General features: G+C 41.5%; 1 protein-coding gene and 2 long non-coding RNA genes across 14 annotated transcripts in view; 1 reads left to right on the forward strand and 2 right to left on the reverse strand.

The window, feature by feature from the left end:
- Window positions 1-17,549, forward strand: part of AGBL2 (AGBL carboxypeptidase 2) — a 30,002-nt gene extending 12,453 nt beyond the window's left edge. For 5 of the 10 annotated variants that reach the window (XM_081907589.1, XM_081907592.1, XM_081907591.1 and 2 more), the window contains 8 exons: window positions 57-123; window positions 2,426-2,545; window positions 7,601-7,789; window positions 8,974-9,090; window positions 12,093-12,159; window positions 14,454-14,645; window positions 14,960-15,011; window positions 16,322-17,549. In XM_081907589.1, coding sequence (XP_081763715.1) covers window positions 57-123; window positions 2,426-2,545; window positions 7,601-7,789; window positions 8,974-9,090; window positions 12,093-12,159; window positions 14,454-14,645; window positions 14,960-15,011; window positions 16,322-16,655 — 1,138 coding nt within the window. In that variant the 3' untranslated portion in view covers window positions 16,656-17,549. The remainder of the gene's footprint in view (window positions 1-56; window positions 124-2,425; window positions 2,546-7,600; window positions 7,790-8,973; window positions 9,091-12,092; window positions 12,160-14,453; window positions 14,646-14,959; window positions 15,012-16,321) is intronic. The other 5 variants (XM_081907595.1, XM_081907596.1, XM_081907597.1 and 2 more) reach the window with 5 other exon arrangements.
- On the reverse strand, window positions 11,285-14,544 carry LOC309368018. The gene is made up of 2 exons (XR_014167486.1): window positions 14,433-14,544; window positions 11,285-11,981 (listed from the first exon to the last, which is right to left on the reverse strand). It is a non-coding gene; the product is annotated as an uncharacterized lncRNA (long non-coding RNA).
- On the reverse strand, window positions 14,584-19,079 carry LOC309368005. 3 transcript variants are annotated; one of them, XR_014167475.1, is made up of 3 exons: window positions 18,856-19,079; window positions 18,083-18,239; window positions 14,584-14,680 (listed from the first exon to the last, which is right to left on the reverse strand). It is a non-coding gene; the product is annotated as an uncharacterized lncRNA (long non-coding RNA). The 3 variants fall into 3 exon arrangements; XR_014167476.1 differs by lacking the exon at window positions 14,584-14,680 and adding an exon at window positions 14,929-15,054 and having other exon boundaries at window positions 18,083-18,234; XR_014167477.1 differs by lacking the exon at window positions 14,584-14,680 and adding an exon at window positions 14,929-15,054.
- Window positions 19,080-19,130: the final 51 nt, after the last annotated feature.

Here is a 19,130-nt window from a genome sequence, read left to right on the forward strand (position 1 = left end):
CTTATGTTCTTATGTTGCCCTGCATCACACCAATGGTTTCCTTTTCCTTTAATTAGCACAAGTGGCTCAGACAGTTCCCAGTCAGATGGCCCCCCTGCACATTTGCTCAACATGGATGAGAAGGTGAGAGTTATTCATTTTTTGGTGAACAAATCTACCTGGAAAAATATAAAAACTTCAATATCCTGGTCCCTTGTAATGGAATGGGGACACTAACCTTACTACAGATTGGGTTGCTATTGATGTTAGTGGCTCAGAAAGAGACCATTACAGGAGATGTGCATTTTGTTACTGGAAAGAAAAAATGCACATATTTCAAAGGATTTAATGAAAAATGGAAAAAAAATTGATTGATGAGGCTTTTTTATTTTGTTGCTGTATCTGTTTTCTATAGTTTATTTTCCTCATGCTTTTTGAACTAATTTATTGTCAATGAAAAGTATGCTAGTGGTATTGTAATCTATGCAAAGATGGTTTTTTTCAATACTAAGCTTGTTTTGATACTAGCAATTGAAATTCTACATTGTATACTCACACTGCCTGTTTTTGGAAAACACATTTCAGCAAGTTCTTTTAAACATGCCTTAAAAGGCTAGGCATTTCTGCAAGAGAAGGAGGTGCTTTCCATTTGTCTTTTTCTGTTTAAAGGACACAATTAATATCCTAGTTCTTCAGTGAAATAGCAAGGAGTGCTCAGTCTCTAAATATTTTTAAAATCTACACACACCCCATAGTTGAGTTGATTTTGTCAGTTGTTTTCTGTGAGATGCCTTTGAGACCTGTTTCCACATAGCAGTTGCTAGAGTAAAACATGCATGAACTGGAAGGAGAATTGCATTTTCCTGCCAATAATATAGTGTGGTTTTAGTGCTGGGAAAATGCAGCCACAAAATTTATATTTTGAATGAAGATAACTGGACTGCCTGCAACAAATAAGTAAAGCAGGCACTTCTGTCTTTCGGAAGATGACAATTTGTACAAGCCCTAAGAAAACTATGCTACTGGTTGCTATTGGAGCCTGGATAGGTAACTTATTAGGACTATGCTGTGAAAAAGAACAAGAATTATACTGTGGGTGGGACTTAAGAACTGAGCAGAAAAATACAACAAACACTGGGAGATAAGCTGTATTTCCTATGCTTGTTGACTCAGAAGTAAATACAACTGTGTTCAACAGAACTTACTCAAATGTAAGTGTGCACAAGATTACAGCCTAAATGCCACAGAGCAATCTCAATAATTTCTAAATTATTATTTATTTGGAATCTAGGAATACTTTGGTCGCTGAAGGAAATAGAAATGGACTTTAAGGCCTGGTTTGCATGTCACACTAAACCATACCATAGTTTAGCATGAACATGCAGGTGTACAAGCTGTTTGAGGGGAAACCATGGCTACTTTGCTGCTCCCTAGTCATTCTGCTGCTGTGCAAAGCTACGGTTTGGTTTAGCATGCTGTCTGAACCCAGGCTCATGCCTTAGCTCTCTCAGACAAGCCATAAGACAATCAGTTGCAGCTTGTGATTAGCAGACTCTCCAAGTGTCCCTATTTTCCAGGGACGTCCCTGATTTAGAGAAACCATCCTGGGTTCTGATTTGATCCCGGAATGTCCCACTTTTCCTTAGGATGTCCCTATTTTCAGTGGAGAAATGTTGGAGGGTATGGAGTTATCTGATCCCCCAGCCATCTGAAGGCAATCCTGTATAGGGAAGGTTGTTTAATGTTTAATGTTTACTATGTTTTTATATATGTTGGAAGCAGCCCAGAGAGGCTGGGGCAACCCAGTAAGATGTGTGAGGTATAAATAGTAAAATTATCATTATGGAATGGGATGCCCTTATTTTCACTGGAGAGAACTAAACCACAAGCCTGGATTTGGCAAAATGTTATGCCAAGCCACGGCTTAGCTCAGGATTGCAGATCAGCAGAATGACTAGGGAGAAGCAAAGTTGCTGAAATCTCCTCTCGGAATCTTTATGCTTGTTTAGTTTAGTTTAGCATGCAAACAAAACCATTGTTTGACTGCATTTAGGTGGTACCGTATTTTTTGCCCTATAGGACGCACCGTCCCGGGGGAATTATTTTTTTTCCCCAGGCGCGGGGCTGGGGCGGGGGAGGCCCGAGCTTCCCCCGACCCCAGCCCCCAAACAGGCAGCTCTCTGCAAGCCGTGGGAGCCCAGCACTGGCTCCCGCTGCTTGCGGAGAGGTCCGCGAAGCCTGGACGCGCTGATCTCAGCGCGCGCAGGCTTCGGCATGCAGGCAACTCCCCGCAACCAGGCTTCAGTGAAAGCCTGCATTCGCCCCATAGGACGTACAAACATTTCCCCTTCATTTTTGGAGGGGGAAAAGTGCGTCCTATAGGGCGAAAAATACGGTAATTGGGAACACTTTCACAATTGTGTTGTTATGTTTTTATTCTCTGAAGGATTTTAATGAGAAGAAGAAAAAGAAGAAAAAGAAACAACTCAGAACAAGGAAGGAAAGGAATGAGTTGCATCAGAAACTTACTCTGAGTCAAACACCAAAACATAAGAAAGATATGCTGGTAAGAGGCAAATTAAAACAGACCAGATAAGTGCCTTTGCTGGAGGAGGACAGCCAGCTAGAAATGTTTCCCAATGGAATGCAGTTCAACTGTTTGGATATTTCACTAGTTTTCTGTCTAGTGAGTGTTGCTTTTTTATTATTCCTGTATTGTTGAAGTGGTCTAGGTTATTCTCATGACTGACACTTTTATGGGGCTGAATGAGACCCTTGCCTGAAGCCTCAGGCCATGGGTGACAGATCAGTCCCTTTTCTCCCCCCTCACAGTCCCACCCCATCCCCACAAGTGATTACTCTTACCTCCCCAGTTTTGCTCACATCATCCTCATTTTTTGTTTATTGTCCTACACAGTAAATTGATGGTGCGCTGCCTCCATACGTCTTTTAAGTTTGGTGCCACTCCTCCTACTCCTCTGTTACTGGCCATAGCCAGCCTCTACTGACTGACTGGTCACTTACCACACTACTGTCCTGCAGCAAGCCTGGTCAGTGCTGCTATTTCTTGAGAAATCTAGGTGGGTCACTCATTGTCTCATGGAAAGGTCTGGCTTTCTTGGGCTGCCAGGTGGCAACAGGGGTTGCCAGTGCTTGTTGGGTTGGCTGTCTGATACTGTCTCCTGACATAACTTAGTAGAGCTTCGTTGTTAGAAAGATAAGCAGAAGCTTCTCATCTTCCTCAGTCCTTCATCATTGACATGACTGCACTAACTAGCCTGGGCAAGACATGTAGTGGTTTGGGAGGTGCACTTTTTAGAGTGGAAGATTTTTGAGGTCCTACATGCCCCCAAATCTGGCTGTTCAGCCAGCTACCTCACTCTGTCACTTTTTGGCTCTACAGCCAGCTTGTTTCCTGCTTTGAACATTAAGTCTCCACACTCCTTTCCCACTTTCTGCTGGCTGGGAGGGAGTGCCAGTGAGAAAAAAAGTGGAGGTGCTGGCAGCATCCTGCCTCTTTCTGTGCCTTTGGTTTTCCTGGATTCACTCCTCCAGGTAGAGCGTGCTAGTTCAACTGAGCAGCAGAAGGGAGAGTGAATGAGCAGGTTTATTGCTGTGTTTTGTGCAAGTCCATAGCAGCAGTGGAGGGAAGTGTGTGTTCCCATGCCTATACACCTACCTACCCCAGTCTGACTTAATGGCAGAAGGAGACTAAGAGAGAATGCTTCTTTCTTATTCCTTACACCTCTTCTTCTTTCCTACCTGTACTCCTTCTCTTCTTGAAGCCATTGACCTTGCAACATTGTCCAAATAAGAAAACTTCTGACATGTGAAAGGGAAGAAGGGAAAGAGAGAGGACAAGTGTGTGCCAGAATCCAGACAATGATGTTTCATAGCTGTGCTATCCCAATAGCAGACTATATATAATCACACACTCAGCCAGTTCCTACAGACCAGCTTCAGTCTTGTTCTGCACCAGAGTAGAGCTTTCATAGATCATAGTCAGCTTCATCAGATGCAGTCTTGAAGGTGCCACAAGACTCCCCCTCTGGAAAATTTAGTGTATGAGGAATAATAGAGAGCAAGAGTGAGAGAGCTGCTGTTGTCAAACAATACCATGAAGAACTTTGGCAGTGGTAAACATAAGTCAGTGAGTGTGGGTATGGCAATGAATATGCCATGCTCTATGTCTTTCACATTGTATCTGTCAACAATGGGGCATGCATAACCCAGCTGTAGAGGGGTACCACTGAGCCTCTTGGGCTTGTTGATTAGGAGGTCAGCTGTTTGAATCCTCATCACAGGGTGAACTCCTGTTGCTCAGTTCCAGCTCCTGCCAACCTAGCAGTTTGAAAGCATGCCAGTGCAAGTAGATAAATAAGTACCGCTGTGGCAGAAAGGAAAACGGTGTTTCCGTGCACTCTGGTTTCCATCATGGTGTTCCATTGTGCCAGAAGCAGTTTAGTCATGCTGGCCACATGACCTGGAAAGCTGTCTGTGGACAAATGCTAGCTCCCTCGACTTGAAAGCGAGATGAGCACCGCAACCCCATAGTTGCCTTTGACTGGACTTAACCGTCCAGGGATCCTTTATCTTTTTTTGTTAACCTTCTAGTGTTTGTGAGAGAATATGGGGGCAGGACAATAGATTATGTTGGAAATTAAGCAGTGTGTAGGAGTGATGGCTAATCTCTCTCTGTTTATGAATGAGAGGTGTGTGAGAGCACCCTGAATATGGCAGAGGCACCATTTACTGCTCTGCCTCAGGTAGCAAAATGTATTGGGCAGCGCCTCAGTATTCTGCAGAAACAATCACTGTTTTGTTATAATTTGTTCGTGACTTCTAAGGCAGCCCACCTATTAGCCACACTGAGCCCTTTATCTCAGGAGGTGGATTGGGAGTAGAGAATCTACATGCTCCTTCTGGCCTGGCCACCCACCCACCACCATTTTGCCTGCTGCCACCAGCCTGCCCAGCTTCCAGCTACCCTCCTGCTGTCTACTGTGCAGCAGCCAGTGGCACCCACTACCTAGCATTTTAGGAACACCACTGCTTTTCCACTGCAGTGCTGAGTTATTCTGGAATGTCCTTCCTTAGTGTAAAGCACCTCGGGGAAGGTGACCCCAGAGAGCATCTGTGCCTCCCCCATTTTTGAACAGCAAATACTGTTTAAAGTTCAACTGTACGAAATAGAAAAGTTTATTAATGGCACAGGATTGCTGTGAGGAAGCAGGTAGCCTTTTTAGTGTCAAACACATTTTTTTTAAGGGGTCATATGAATGATCTGTACCTAAAGGGTACAGTAGGAGACCTTACACCTAATTTTTTTAAAAACTCCACGATTATAAATGTGACATTTTTAAAGATTACAAAGCAGAGTGGGGATGAAGGTAGTTGTTCCTTGTCATCATTATGGGCACTATCCACTATACCCTTGCAGGTTAATTATAGTTCCTTAACATCCATCTGTCCAGCACACAGCTGTTAACATTTCTTATATGCTGTGGTCTAATTAACTAGATTGTGATTCATTAGTAGTGGTAGTAATGATAATAGTAGCAAGGGTTGCCATATTTCAAAATATGGCAGTGGGTATGCTGTTTTTCTTCAACTGTCAATAAGTGGCTGCCTACTCTTTTCCTAGACAGGAGATAGTTTAGTTGCACATATAGCAACGCCATCCAATGCATACCTAAAGGTTGCATTCAATGGTATATTTTATAATAACAGAAGATTATTTAATCCATTGGAGGCTTGCCTTAGCCAAGTTAGGGGGAGATTTTTGTCAATTCCATCACTACAGTACCCATGCCACCTGCACATAGTGTTTGAAAGGGTCATCCAATCCACTGGAACAGATTTTGGAGGCATGTAGGGGTCTGCAGGAAGAAGGTGGAATCAGCACAAATTGGTTCTATCCTCATTCCATTGACAGAAGTAGCCACTGAATCAAAGAGCTTTCCACCAGCAGGAGTGACACAGTTGGATATGACCCTAAGATTCTGTCATAATCCCCCCTCTTTACAGAAAAGCATGGGGGGTAATTGCATTTTGTAGACTGAAATTCACTACGATCTACTTTGGATGTGAAGAGTTCCATATTTAATCCCTGATTATTTTCAGAAAAATAATCTCATAGCAAGGCTGAAAAAAAGATCTGCCTGAGACCAGGAAATGTTGCTGCCAGAGTAAACAGGCCTGACTCAGTTTAAGAAGGTTCATATGTTCAACTAGATACACCAAATAAAATAAATACATAAGTCAAACAAAAAACAGGAGTATTCTTTCACAAAGTGTTCCATTTATAGTTGTGTCTACACTAGGGTGTCAATATATATATGGGGCACTGTTCCCATGTTTGTGTTGTGTGTGCCTTCACACGCTTTCATACTGTTCATAAGTATGACATGCACTGATACTACTATCATTTTGGCACCAAGCCAAGATATATTTGTTTACTCAGGCATTTTAATTTTTTGTTTTGTTTTAATTTCTTTCTCTGCTTTGTTTGTTTGTTTGGCTACCTCTGTGCATTTTTTATGAGTTTGTTCATTGTTTTATTGATATGGTTATTATAGTTTATTTTCTGTTGCAGCCTGTCCTTTTATAAGAATTGGAAGGGCAGGCAGTAAATATTTTAAATTAAGAATATATCATACACAAATGATAAACTCAAAGACATACATTTTCTTAAAAGACAATACAGAAAGAACGCAAAACAAGGCAGTGGTGTAGCTAGGGCTTTTGCAGTCACTGAGTTTGCTGCCTCTCTCACTGTTCATCATCTGTGAGCCCCACCTCCATCAGCTACAGAGCCTGGCAGCCTGTGGGGCAGTCCCTTATGATGCAGGGATGGTGGGTTAAGATGAAGTGCTGACTCCTCTCCACCATCAGCTTCAGTGCAGCTGAAGCCCGACTTCCACTTAAGACCATCAGCAGACCACATTAAGAGTCCCAGAATGGGGCCCAGTGGAGGCTGAACTGGGCAACCAAAGGATCCATTGGATCCTACACAAGCATACTAAGATTAGAGATCTAATTTGTGTTTCTCTACTGTTCCAGCTTGGTGCAGCAAAACCTCAAGAAAATAGCCCTTCCCACCATCCACCCTTCACTGCAGGAACCAGAAGAAATTCAAACTGACAGTGGATCTCCCACTCTCATCACCCTTCAGGGCACAGTTAGCATTGTTCTGTAGGACTGGAGAGATGTAATTTCAGATATTCAATCAGCCACAAATTGACCATCTGACCTTGGGCCTGTCACTATTTCTCAGCTTATCCAATGGTCAATGGTATTTTATTTTCAGTGTAAATGAGACTCTGCTTTTGTAGTTGGCTGTATACACATGGCATAAACATGTAAGTTGCCCTCTAGATCCAAACACACACACACACACATTATAAGCAAGCAATACTCCAAAGTGCTTATCTTCTAAACTTGCCATTTAAATGGTTTAATCCTGATAAAAGATCCTGTTTCCAAAAAGGACAGGAGATGGTAGTCTGATCTCTTCACCACTTTTAATTGATCTCTGAGACGTTGAGGGGAGGAAAATAATAAGGGGGTTGGCTGGGCTGTGTGCACATTATTGCTTACTTCAGCTTTGCTTGGAGGGAAGCCTTCCCCCAACCCTTCCTCTCTCCAGGTTTTCTCTCTCACACAGTTGCAAAACCAGACTGGGCAGCAGCCCATCTTCTGCTTCACGGGGAAAGGGGAAGGAGGATCTGCAAAGGAAAGGGGAAGCAGAATCGCTACGGGGCACCAGGCACCATCCTGCCAGCAAAGTGCGGCTAGAGTTAGTTGCCAGGTGAGAGGAGGCGCAGCGAGGGAGGATGACGGAAGGAGCACACATCCACCCCACCAGCCAAGCACCGCCTGGGGTGGCCTGCCCCCTGTACCCCTCCCTAAATATGCTACTGAAACAAGACAACTAAATGGCACATTGTAGGTCATCAAAAAGAGGCATCTACTTTCTTATTTCCTGAAAATTGTGGGAGGGTGTAATTAGATAGGAAGGCAATCTGCCTGTTCTGTAGCCAGCTCAGCTTGACATGCCAAAGATTCATCACATATACAGAGACAATTTGATCATTAGCATTTGCCAATGGCACAGGGAGATGGGACCAGAGGTGTAAATCAATTTCTTTGGCTTTCTTGTCAGATGGTGGGAAGGGGCAAACCTTCGCTGCAGATGTGAAAGAGTTGTTTTGAGTGGATGTGACCTACAAGTAGTTTCTGGATTCAAATAAGTTCCACTGAGGGGGCAAAAAGTGGAGGGTACTAGCTTCTTGCTGCAATAGCATCAATGGCATTAGATAACTGACTTCTTTTATTGTATCTGCTTGTGAAAGAGGAAGCCAATGAACTTTCACCATTGTGTCACCCTGTCCAGTACTCCAAATCTGTTAGTATTAGTAGCAGGTTGTGAGGCCCAGACAAAACCATGCCGATGTTCTTTACCAACTGCTGGTTGGTCATCCTGATCTGGTTAATGGATCTGTAATCAATGAAATGACTTTATAAAAAAGATATTGGTGAAAGGACATTTTCATTATTTTGCATTTTAAGACCATTAGCAAGGATTGTGTTTGAAGAACTCTAATTGTCAAGGCACATTATATCAATAGACCACCCATATCCAACTATTTGAATTGATTTAGAATGCATGATGTTCCAGAACTCATGTTTATTATATTGATCAGATGGCAGGTATACATATTTGCCTATATGTACAATATTAAATTGATAAATGTTCACTTCTGTAACTGCAGAGACTATTCAACCTTCAACCATGTGTGAAGTATCTTGTGCTGAATGGGACTCTCTCTGTGTGACCGTTTCCTCCTCTGAATTTCTCGACTTTCCTCTGCTTTTCCTGTTTGAGTGGAATAAGGAGTCTCTGTTAAGAGACCTTGGACAGCATCCCATTGAATCCTTTCACTGTGATTTCAGAGTGAGCCAAGATACCATCTCTCTATTAAATTCCTTTAGGAAAGCACAATTTCTCCAAGTGTTGAAAAAAATCATAGCCTTTCCAAGAGATCATGGAGAGACAACAGTTCAGAACAGAAGAACAAGCAAATGAATCAAGTACTCTGTGTGTGTCAGGTTGGTTTGTGGAATCTAATTTTCTGTTACAATTCGCCGTATGCTCAGTGCCTTTCAGATGAAATTTCTAAGTGTATTAGTACACTAAAGAACTGCATTACACAATTCATCTTGGAGACTGACCCATGATATGAATAATAAAGGAATGTGCTTGAAATAAATATTTGAAAAATACTTTAAGGAAATGTTAGATTGGATATAGTGTTGAAGCATAAACTTGTTCCCTTTTGAGTGCATATGTTGTAGGTGGCTGCACAAAACATATTGCCACACTACGCATAACGTTTTATCTTAATTACTAAAATAACATGTGAGCGGTGGACCATTTCAGTGGTTATTTGGCGACCATACATTTAGAGAGCTATAACAAGAATTTAATATAGGGCTTTGGTTTTCAACCAGTGTGCCGTGGCACTCTGGAGTGACTTGAGAAACGTTCAGGAGAGACGGGGGAGCTGTCCTTTCATTAACTTATAGCTCATATCTTCCTTCATTATCTCTCTCTTTCCGTCTTAGGAACATTCAGGGGAGCTGGCAGCTTTAACTTGCAGCCCATTATCTTCCCGAAATAAAACAACAGCAAAACTGTTTATCTTCTTAAAATCTTCCCCCCCAACAAAAATCCTCCTCTCAGCTTCACTAAGTAACAGTTCCTTAGTTTTACACAGAGGGCTTGAGAAATGCAAGAAAATAGCAAAGTAGCTTTATGGTGTGTGTGCCAAGATGTGTGTGTGCTCTATAAGAAGGGATTTAAAATAACCTTGAAAGTGTCTGTGTTTCCCTCTCCTACCTCCAACATCCCTCCCTCCCTCTTCTTCTCTACATCTCGCCACAGGCATTCCCCCTCTTCCTTAACAGTCACCAAACTTTATCAGGACAGGGAGAATGTTGCAGAAAAGGACAGTGTCAACTTACACAACACTGTCAAACTGATAGTTATGTAAATTCAACTAACAAATATACTCACAACGTAACTAGCTGTGTTTAACTATATAAATTCCTTATACATCATATAAACATAACTCTTTTCACATTATCTAATTGAGTAGAAGAAATTAAGGACCAACATTTAGAACAGGAAATAAAAATAGATCAGTTCTTATATACATAATGTCCAAATAAAAGGTTTTGTGTTCCACGTACAGTGGTGCCCCGCAAGACAAACACCTCGCAAGACGAAAAACCCGCTAGACGAAAGGGTTTTCTGTTTTGGAGGCGCTTCGCAAAACGAATTTCCCTATGGGGTTGCTTCACAAGATGAAAAAAATCTTGCGTCCCCCCGTGGGTTTTTTTCGCCCTTTTCTTAAGCCGCTAAGCCGCTTATCAGCTGTTCCGCTGATAAGCCGCTTAACAGCTGATCGCTGGAAGCCGCTTGACAGCTGTAGCGCTAATCCGCTAAGCTGTCAATGGGCTTGCTTCGCAAGACGAAAAAACCGCTAGACGAAGAGAATCGCGGAAAGAATTCTTTTCGTCTAGCGAGGCACCACTGTATGTACAAAGGAATCAATTTTTTTAAGCATAATGTCCAAATAAAAGCTTTTTGTGTTCCACGTATGTCTTAGTGAATACAAGTGTCAAATGCAACAACTTTAAGGAGCAGGCTTGCAAAAGATGAACTTTTCTTTGTAATGTTCCACATCTGCCTTTGCAAAGTAGGGTTGCTGTATGCAGGTATCAGACAAAGGATACGAAATATCTTAACATGTGCCTTTGCAAAATACAGTTGTATGCCGGTGTCAGACGAAAGAACTTAAAGCGTGACAAGGATTCCCGGAATAATAACAAAATATTTCTCCTTCTGATGTTAATCTTGTTTCGCCCTCCCTCCTCCCATTTGCACATTACCGGTAATTTAGGAAAAGGCATGCTGGGGATGGCTTGCGGGATGCATCAGCTCGGTCCTGCAGAGCAGTGGCATTACTTGGGTTCCCGCCGACACATGCGCTCCCACTTACACGTGCCCCAAAAAGGGCACTGAAAAGGGGCATGGCGGAATGGAGTGGGGGCGGAACGGGGAAACCCCCACTTATGCATGTCCTTTAATGGAACCCCAGTGTAAGTGACTTCCACGGAGGAGCAGCAAAAAGAACATGGTTGGTCAAGGGAGCCGTGGACTCAAGTTGAAAACCACAGATATAGGGTATCACAAAGATGACTGACATCACAGCATATAAGAAACTACAAAGAGAGATGCTTGAACCAAGAGCTCTTTTAATATTGCCAAGGAAATTTAACAAGATTAGAGGGCTGATAAAATGCTTTGGAGAAATCCTACAGTACACTTTGGACACACCAAAGGGAGATGAGAAGATATAAAAATAACCAAACTTTACTGTCAACAGTACTAGAAACCTTAGCACCTAATATAGCTAGTGGGCATTTACTGGAAAATATGTGTGGAGGGAAATAATGGGGTAGGAACACTTACAAAGGAAGTCCCTTGGGTTTGAGTGCATACTTCTGATATGAAAACACTGAGAAAAGGATAAAGAAGGGATCACTGCTTCCCAACATGCAGCAAAACAGGCATATGTGTGATCTTCACATGATAGATGTCCACAAGTGTACTATACTCTTTCCTATACTTATGCAAACCAATGTAAGAAAAATGCTGCCTATGAGGTACATCAAAATAAAGTGGTGTTGGAGGCTTTGAGGTAAGTATCAGTCCATACTGAAAGGTAGCCTTTTCAGCATTGCTTAGCTTAGTTTTTGAATTGAATAAAACAAATACGTGATCAAAAGCAGAAAACAGACCCTTGCAAAAGGACAAAGGCAATCTTCCTGGTTGACTGAAGAGAAGAAAGTCTGTTTATCTATGGGAAAGGTAAAATAGGGTACGGAAATGTTTTGGTGAGCAACACCTGGACACACATGGGCAATGAATGTGCCTACATGGTGAAAAAAAAAAGACATAGGGTGCACTTTAATACTCATTATGAGGCATACATAAAAATAAGAAAGTCAGATACTGATTTATTCTCTACATTTCTTTTATACAGAACCGAAATCTAGAAAATTCACTCTCTACATTTGTGCAAGAAGAAAATGTAGATAAGAAGTATCAAGGTGAGGAATCTATCCTTACACACATTGCAGAAAATGGCTTTTTTGGGGGGTGTATACATGTCTGTGTTATGGTGAAAAGAAAGTTGTGGCAGACAGGAGCCACTACCATGCCACCATGATTAACTATTATTGCTTTATAAATACACAGACATGATGGGGACAGAAGGCAAAAGTTTACTCCTTTTCCCTAATTTCCAAATTGCACCTGTAGCTAGGCCCATGTAAATGAAGTGATAAATTTCTCTGGATTACATTATAATCAAAGCCTAGTCCAATTCTCATCTAAGGGAAACTAAGTGTCCACTGCCCTTTTTTTACAGTGGTGTACATGAGCAAATATATGGATATGCACCTGCTTTTTCATGTACAGTGGTACCTCTGGTTAATTCGTTCCAGAGGTCCATTCTTAACCTGAAACTGTTCTTAACCTGAAGCACCACTTTAGCTAATGGGGCCTCCCGCTACTGCCATGCTGCCCCTGCGCGATTTCTGTTCTCATCCTGAAGCAAAGTTCTTAACCCGAGGTACTATTTCTGGGTTAGCGGAGTCTGTAACCTGAAGCATATGTAACTTGAAGCATATGTAACCTGAAGTGTATGTAACCCGAGATACCACTGTACAGGCAACGGCCAACTGACGTGTGATTGCACACGCGCACAGTTCCAAACCCAAAAGTGACCCAAAAATGCCACTAAAATATCACTAACATAGTGGAATAGGGGTGGGGTGAAAAACTTTATGCAGGCCCCACTAACATGCAGGGGATCCTGAATAACCTCTGTGCAAAATGAGGATTGCCTGTACTGTACTGTATATATAAACAGGAATTTTAAAACAGTTTTTGTATACTCCTAAGTACAAGGCAGAGGATGGCATATATTTCTGACAGGGGAGTGGCATCTGTAGTTCGTTAAGGGTACTGGGATTTGTAGCTCTTTGAGGGGTCAACTACAGTTTCCAGAATTCTTTGGAGGATGTTATGTGCCTTAAATGTGTGTTGAATGTGCCTTGAAATGTATAGTGTGGATGTGACCATGTTGCTGCTTTTCAGTTAATAATTTCAAGGTTAGCAAAAAGTGTCTTTCAGCCATCAAATACCTGGATATACAGAAACTTTTTAAAGTTCCATCTGAAAGTTAATAATTAATTAATTAATAATACCCCACCTGTCTAACTGGTTTTCCCCAGCAACTCTGTGCGGCTCCCAACTGAATATTAAAAACACAATCAAACATTAAAAACTTCCCTAAACAGGGCTGCCTTCAGATGTCTTCTAAAAGTTGTGTAGTTTTTTTATTTCCTTGACATCTGATGGGAGGGCGTTCCACAGGAAGGGCGCCACTGCCTGGTTCCCTGTAACTTCTCGCAGTGAATGAACCGCCAGAAGGGCCTTAGACCTCACTGTCCGGGCTGAATGATGGGGGTGGAGACGCTCCTTCAGGTATACTGGGCTGAGGCTGTTTAGGGCTTTAAATGTCAGTAACATCACTTTGAATTGTGCTTGGAAATGTACAGTACTGGGAGGGAGACAGATGCACCCCACTCAGAAGGGCATTTCACAAATACTGAACTGCCACCAAGGCTCTAACATGGGTCAACACCAACTGGGCACTAGCCAGAGGTGTAACCACCAACAGAGTTTTTACTACTGGTTGTAGGGACTAAGATGGTTGATAGTAGGAGAGGTGCTCTTTTAGGTACATGGGTCTCAAGGTGCCATCATTCACTTATAACCAGTACAGCACTTTCAGGACCCATTTACCAATTTTGCAAGATAGTGGTATTTTAAAAATTCAAAAAAGAAATTGGGAATTGGCATCCACTTGATAAATAAGGCTGGCAATATTCGCTGTTGTGCTTTTGCACACTTTCTGGTTTTTTTTCCTTTTTTAAGGTAAGCAGACCACCACCACCCCATGCCCGGAAAAGAAAAAGATAGTGGAATGTATGGGAGGAGTGAGTATAGGGAGGGGCATAAAACTCAGGCAGCCCAGATGCATTCTACCAAGCTCTACCCGTTGGTATGGAATCGCAATTAAAATTGTGACTGAAAAAACAGGGCTATTCAGCTCCACTTGGCAGTTGTGGAAGCAGGATGCCACAATTGGATTTTGCCCACATCTTTCTTTGCAGACACTCTAGGGGGCAATATTGAGCTATATCAGAGTATTTGTCACAGACATTTATCTTGCAATGTACTGAATTCATAGCAGAATATAGGCTTTCTGGTTGCAGAGGATATTTTGAAGACATTTTACGTTCCTTCATCTTACCTCTGTCTTTTCACTGTGTAGAACTCACTTTGGGTAAGCAGAACATCCCAATAATTGAACCTGAGATCAAGATCAAGGGTCCCCAGCCGCTCCTCGTAGCTATGATTCCATCAATAGAACAGCGACGGAGCCTCACAAAGTCACCCATCAAACAACACCCATTTTCCTTCCATTTACAGCCTGATGAAGAACTTCATGAGAAACAGAATGCAGGTACAGGACTGGGGTAGTTAAGCAGACAAATTTACCTGTGAGGTTAAGGGACAGAATGAGCATTTAGGAGTGAATGATCCTAATAAGAAAATTCTGCCAGATGAAGAAGACAAATTTAGGTGTGAATCTGGACAAGATGGGTACTTGTTCTCTTTAATTGGAATGTCTGTCAGACACCAAATCTAAACCATTGTATTAAGTGAAACAAGACATTGAGGAAAATTCACATCGTTGCTGACTTTAGTCCAGCCAGAAATGCACTACTGCTGTTTCGTTTTGATTTGGCATTTGTGTTTCCTTTTACTTCTTTACAGGCACTTGTGTTTCATCCGAATGTCCTCGTGGTCTTGGAGTCAAACGACACAGGTACTACCGGGTCAGAACTCCTCCTGGGCACCATGACAGCCTCCTGAAATGGCATTGATTTAATTGTCTAACTTTAGGCCTTTTCACTTACAATTTACTTATATGATGATACATGTGCAGGAAAACATTACATGTACCTCCAGGAAGCAAGGTGGATTAGTCTTTTGCATCAAAAACAACAAGTGTCTTGTGGCACCTTAAAGGCAAATACATTTATTGTGGCATAAGCTTTTGTGGAATACAGTATACTGAAAATATACTGTGTTTTTCATCTGTGTTTTTGGACCTCATTTACAGCCACCCTCATCATGTATACAAGCCCCCTCCCACCCCAAGAAAACCATGTGTATGCATTGTTCCCATAAAGAATTGTTTAGTGTTTAAGAGGCCACAAGACGCTTATGGTGTTAGGTTTACAGTTATGTGTGTAGTGTGATGTGAATGCTCTTTACATGCTGAGGCTGTGTAAAGGGCATGTTCTGTACTCACTGACTGTTGCCTGGTGTGTTGTGTATTATAATCAGGTTAAACTAGGTGAATTGAGGCTGGGTGGCTAATGCGTGGTGTGATGTAGTTTCTATTTCATGCAAGGTGAAACTTGGAAAGTAGCCTTGGCTAGTTGCTCTTCATTTATCTTTGAGCTATATGATAATTCAACAAATAAAAGGCTACTTGGTTGAGACACACAAAAGTACCGGTAATCTTTGTCAGCATTCCAGCGATTGCTAATCCTGCTTGGTAAAAGAACCACCACTGTATTGTATTCTCTCACCTTTTAGAACATGAATGAAAATCAGAAATCAAGGCCAAACTACATGCTTTATTATGCTTTATTGCATATGTCTCAGGATTTTTGTTAAATGGCCGCTGGAAACTTGTTGGGATTAGGACCATGGTAGGGCTCATTTTCTACTGTGTTGCAGTCTAAATGAAATTTGCTCCTGGAAACTGCTTCTGTTGTTAGGGAGAAGCTCCTCCCCTCCCCTCCCTGTATACTGTGGTCCTGTATTCAGGGGTCCTTGCAACTGTTATTTAACAAACAATGCCCCCCAGACATGTTAAATACAATTGCTCAAGTTAAGAGTCTAACCCTGATAACTGACATTTTCCTGCTTTGAACTGCATGAAATGCTAATACATTTAGGTTGTGGTTAAGTCTTGGTCCCTACTATGTCTTTGTGAAATGAATTTCTTTCACTCTCAATTTATTAATTAATTACAAGTGCTTGTATACCACTTTTTTCTACAATACAGTATTTGAAATTTAATTATTTAAAAGAACTATTTTTCTCCCCCAACCCTTTTTTTAGGTCCATGTGGTGGAATCCTGAAGTGCCTTCTGTGACTTTAATGCTGCGTCGAAGTCTTTCTTTGAAATCTCATAGCATTATTGACAACAAAAACCTGTGGAATCTGAACCAAAGCAGGTCACAGATTATTCCCTACCGAGAATACAAATGGAAACCACTCAAAATTGACTACATGGTTCTGAAGTCTGAAAATGAACATCATGCCAAAGTCAGGGGAACTCCAAACATGATTGGACAAAAATATGCATTACTGAAGAACAGAGAGGCTAATCCAAAGGCAAAGTTTGTGCACAAGGAACATCTTGTGCCCTCCTATGAAGCCATAGACGTTTAATAACTCACAAAGAGTTAACTTGTTAGAAGGAAAGCTGGCACTCTCCTGTTGCAGGCCTATTACAAATGTTTAGCACAAAGTCTACTGCATTTTGATGATGAGAGAGAATTTGGAGTGTTGATAAAGAGGATGGGAGATTTCAATTGTCTTATTTTTATAGGTTTGTAGCTGAGATTAACTAATATGAAAGGGCAAAGCTTTCCCCCCTGTTAAGACCTTTGGTTAGTACAATGCATTTCAGGAAGAACACATAATTTCCACCTCTATATTTTATTCATAAGGTGAATATGTAGGAAGTACTTGCAAGGAAGTATTGGCAGGTAGGAGGTGCTGAACCTCCTTGCCCGCAGTTTCTGCAGATGCCTCACATGGCTATTTTTAATTATTCCCCACCAAGTCAGGGTTGAAAATCAGAAGAGGGGAAAGATTCAGTGGGCATAGGATGACTCAGTGAGTGTGAAGGGTTAAACAGCCTTTCCCTCATGCTAATTCTCTATAAATTCCACTTCCACCATCAGACACGCATTCCCCAACCCTCCACCATTACTTCCCAAATTCACATTTACTGAGGTTGCATGTCATTCCACCATTTTTTTTCTTTTTGTAACCCCCCCCCCAAAGTTTCCTATCAAATGTGTGCATGAATTATTATTATTTTAATGATGAAGGGTGAATATTTGAAAACTATTACGTTGAATTAATAATAGATGATTGTGTAGCAGTGGGCACAATAATAACAGAAACAATTCTGTTGCTGTAATGTTGGAACCACACAAGGAAAAAATGCAATACTCAGGTACAAGTTTTGTTGCGTTTTTACCTCTAAAGTGGTACTGTTACTCTTTGTGAGTGAAAAGTATGTATTGTTGAACATTAAACGGCATAGTAAAGGTACTGAAGGTGCAATTCTATTTTTTTAAGTTTTCAGTTGTCATAAAATAATTGTTAGTGTTCTAAAACACCCCCAAACAGAACATATTTATGTAGAAATCTATTGAATGATATTTCATTTTGCATAATATAGCTAAAAACTATTTCTGTGAAGAATCCATCCACTCGGGTGTAAATTTTGATGATCTGTTATAAACAAGTCAGTTGTGTCACCATTAAGCTATAATTTATTCTCACTATGAAGATTTTGGATTATAATCCAGGAAGGAACGAAGAAATCTCACATTAAATATGTGTCTGAACTGCAAATGAGAAACAGACTGGCAAATCTACATGCATTTTCCTCTTCCTCTCTTTAGTATTAAACTAGCATCTACTAGTTTAGCATCTGCTACAATTTGTTTCTGTCAAGTAACTCTTTCACTACCTATTTTTGTCCCAAAATACACAAAAAATCTAGGAAAAGTACAATCAGTTATTCTGGTAGGAAAGCGTATTTGAGCTAAAATGCACCTTATATGCAGCTATAATTTTACCTTGTTCACTGTCACCTCCTGCCTTTCTTCCCTATGTGTAAGTGCCTTGGAAATTTCCTTCAGTGTCCAAATAATGGGAGAGATGTGTTGGTTTCAAAACATTGGGAATACTTCACCTGTCCACTCCATTTTCCTTGTTGCTATTGCTGCTGCTGTTCTGAGAATGAGAGGGAACTAGTTTTTTCTGTAAAAGGGCAGGCATGTGCACCAGCAACATTTTAAAAATTAAACAGTCAATGCTTGGTTTTCTCTGGAAAGTGGGAAAGGGAGAGACGATGAAGGGAAAATTACAGTGGGGCAGCAGCGCTTGCTTTGTTAGTTAGTTTGACTTTCTGCTAGGAAAGTGATACTGCAAATTCTTACTGAAGAAGTCCTTTGTAGTCAATGTCAACTGTACTACAGTTCTGCCAGGAAAGCAGAAGAAAAACAACAACCCTGAGTTTTCATTATCCATGAACATTTTAACTAGTAAGCCTCTAATGATACACAGAGCGAAGAAAACCTAACAATAGCTGAAAACCTTGACGTATTGTCGAATAAACTATATTAAAACAAAAAAATTCTTTCCAGTAGCACTCGTTGACTGTCCCGACTTCAATGCCCTCTACTACACATCCGGCGCCTTCCAATGACTTACTTATGTAGCTAAAAGTGGGCGCGGATCGTGTACTCTTCTCGCGACAGCTTCTTCCTTGCCTCTTTCTGTAGTGGCTACTCCGATTCAAAATCTACAATTTCCTACCTCTGGGTCAGAAGATTCTTAGCCCACCTACCGTGTGACGCAAAAGCCTATTTTTTTTCCTTATTGGCTGTCAGAAACATATCTAAGAAGCACGACGAGAAATGCCAAGAGAAATTCAATGGGGCGGGGGGGATGTAGAATTGTGTACAACCGTAGTCCTCGCTGACACTTCAGTTCTAGACCCTTTTTACCACCGAGCTGCAAAGCTATAGAGCGGCGACCATAGAGAATCATAGCTTTCGCGTTGGTTGGTTTTTACCGGAAGTTTAGGCTGCAGGTCACTGTCAATATTGCTTCCCCCCCCAA

This window comes from Podarcis melisellensis (assembly GCF_964234715.1).
Source record: "Podarcis melisellensis genome assembly, chromosome: 1".
NCBI lineage: Eukaryota > Metazoa > Chordata > Lepidosauria > Squamata > Lacertidae > Podarcis > Podarcis melisellensis.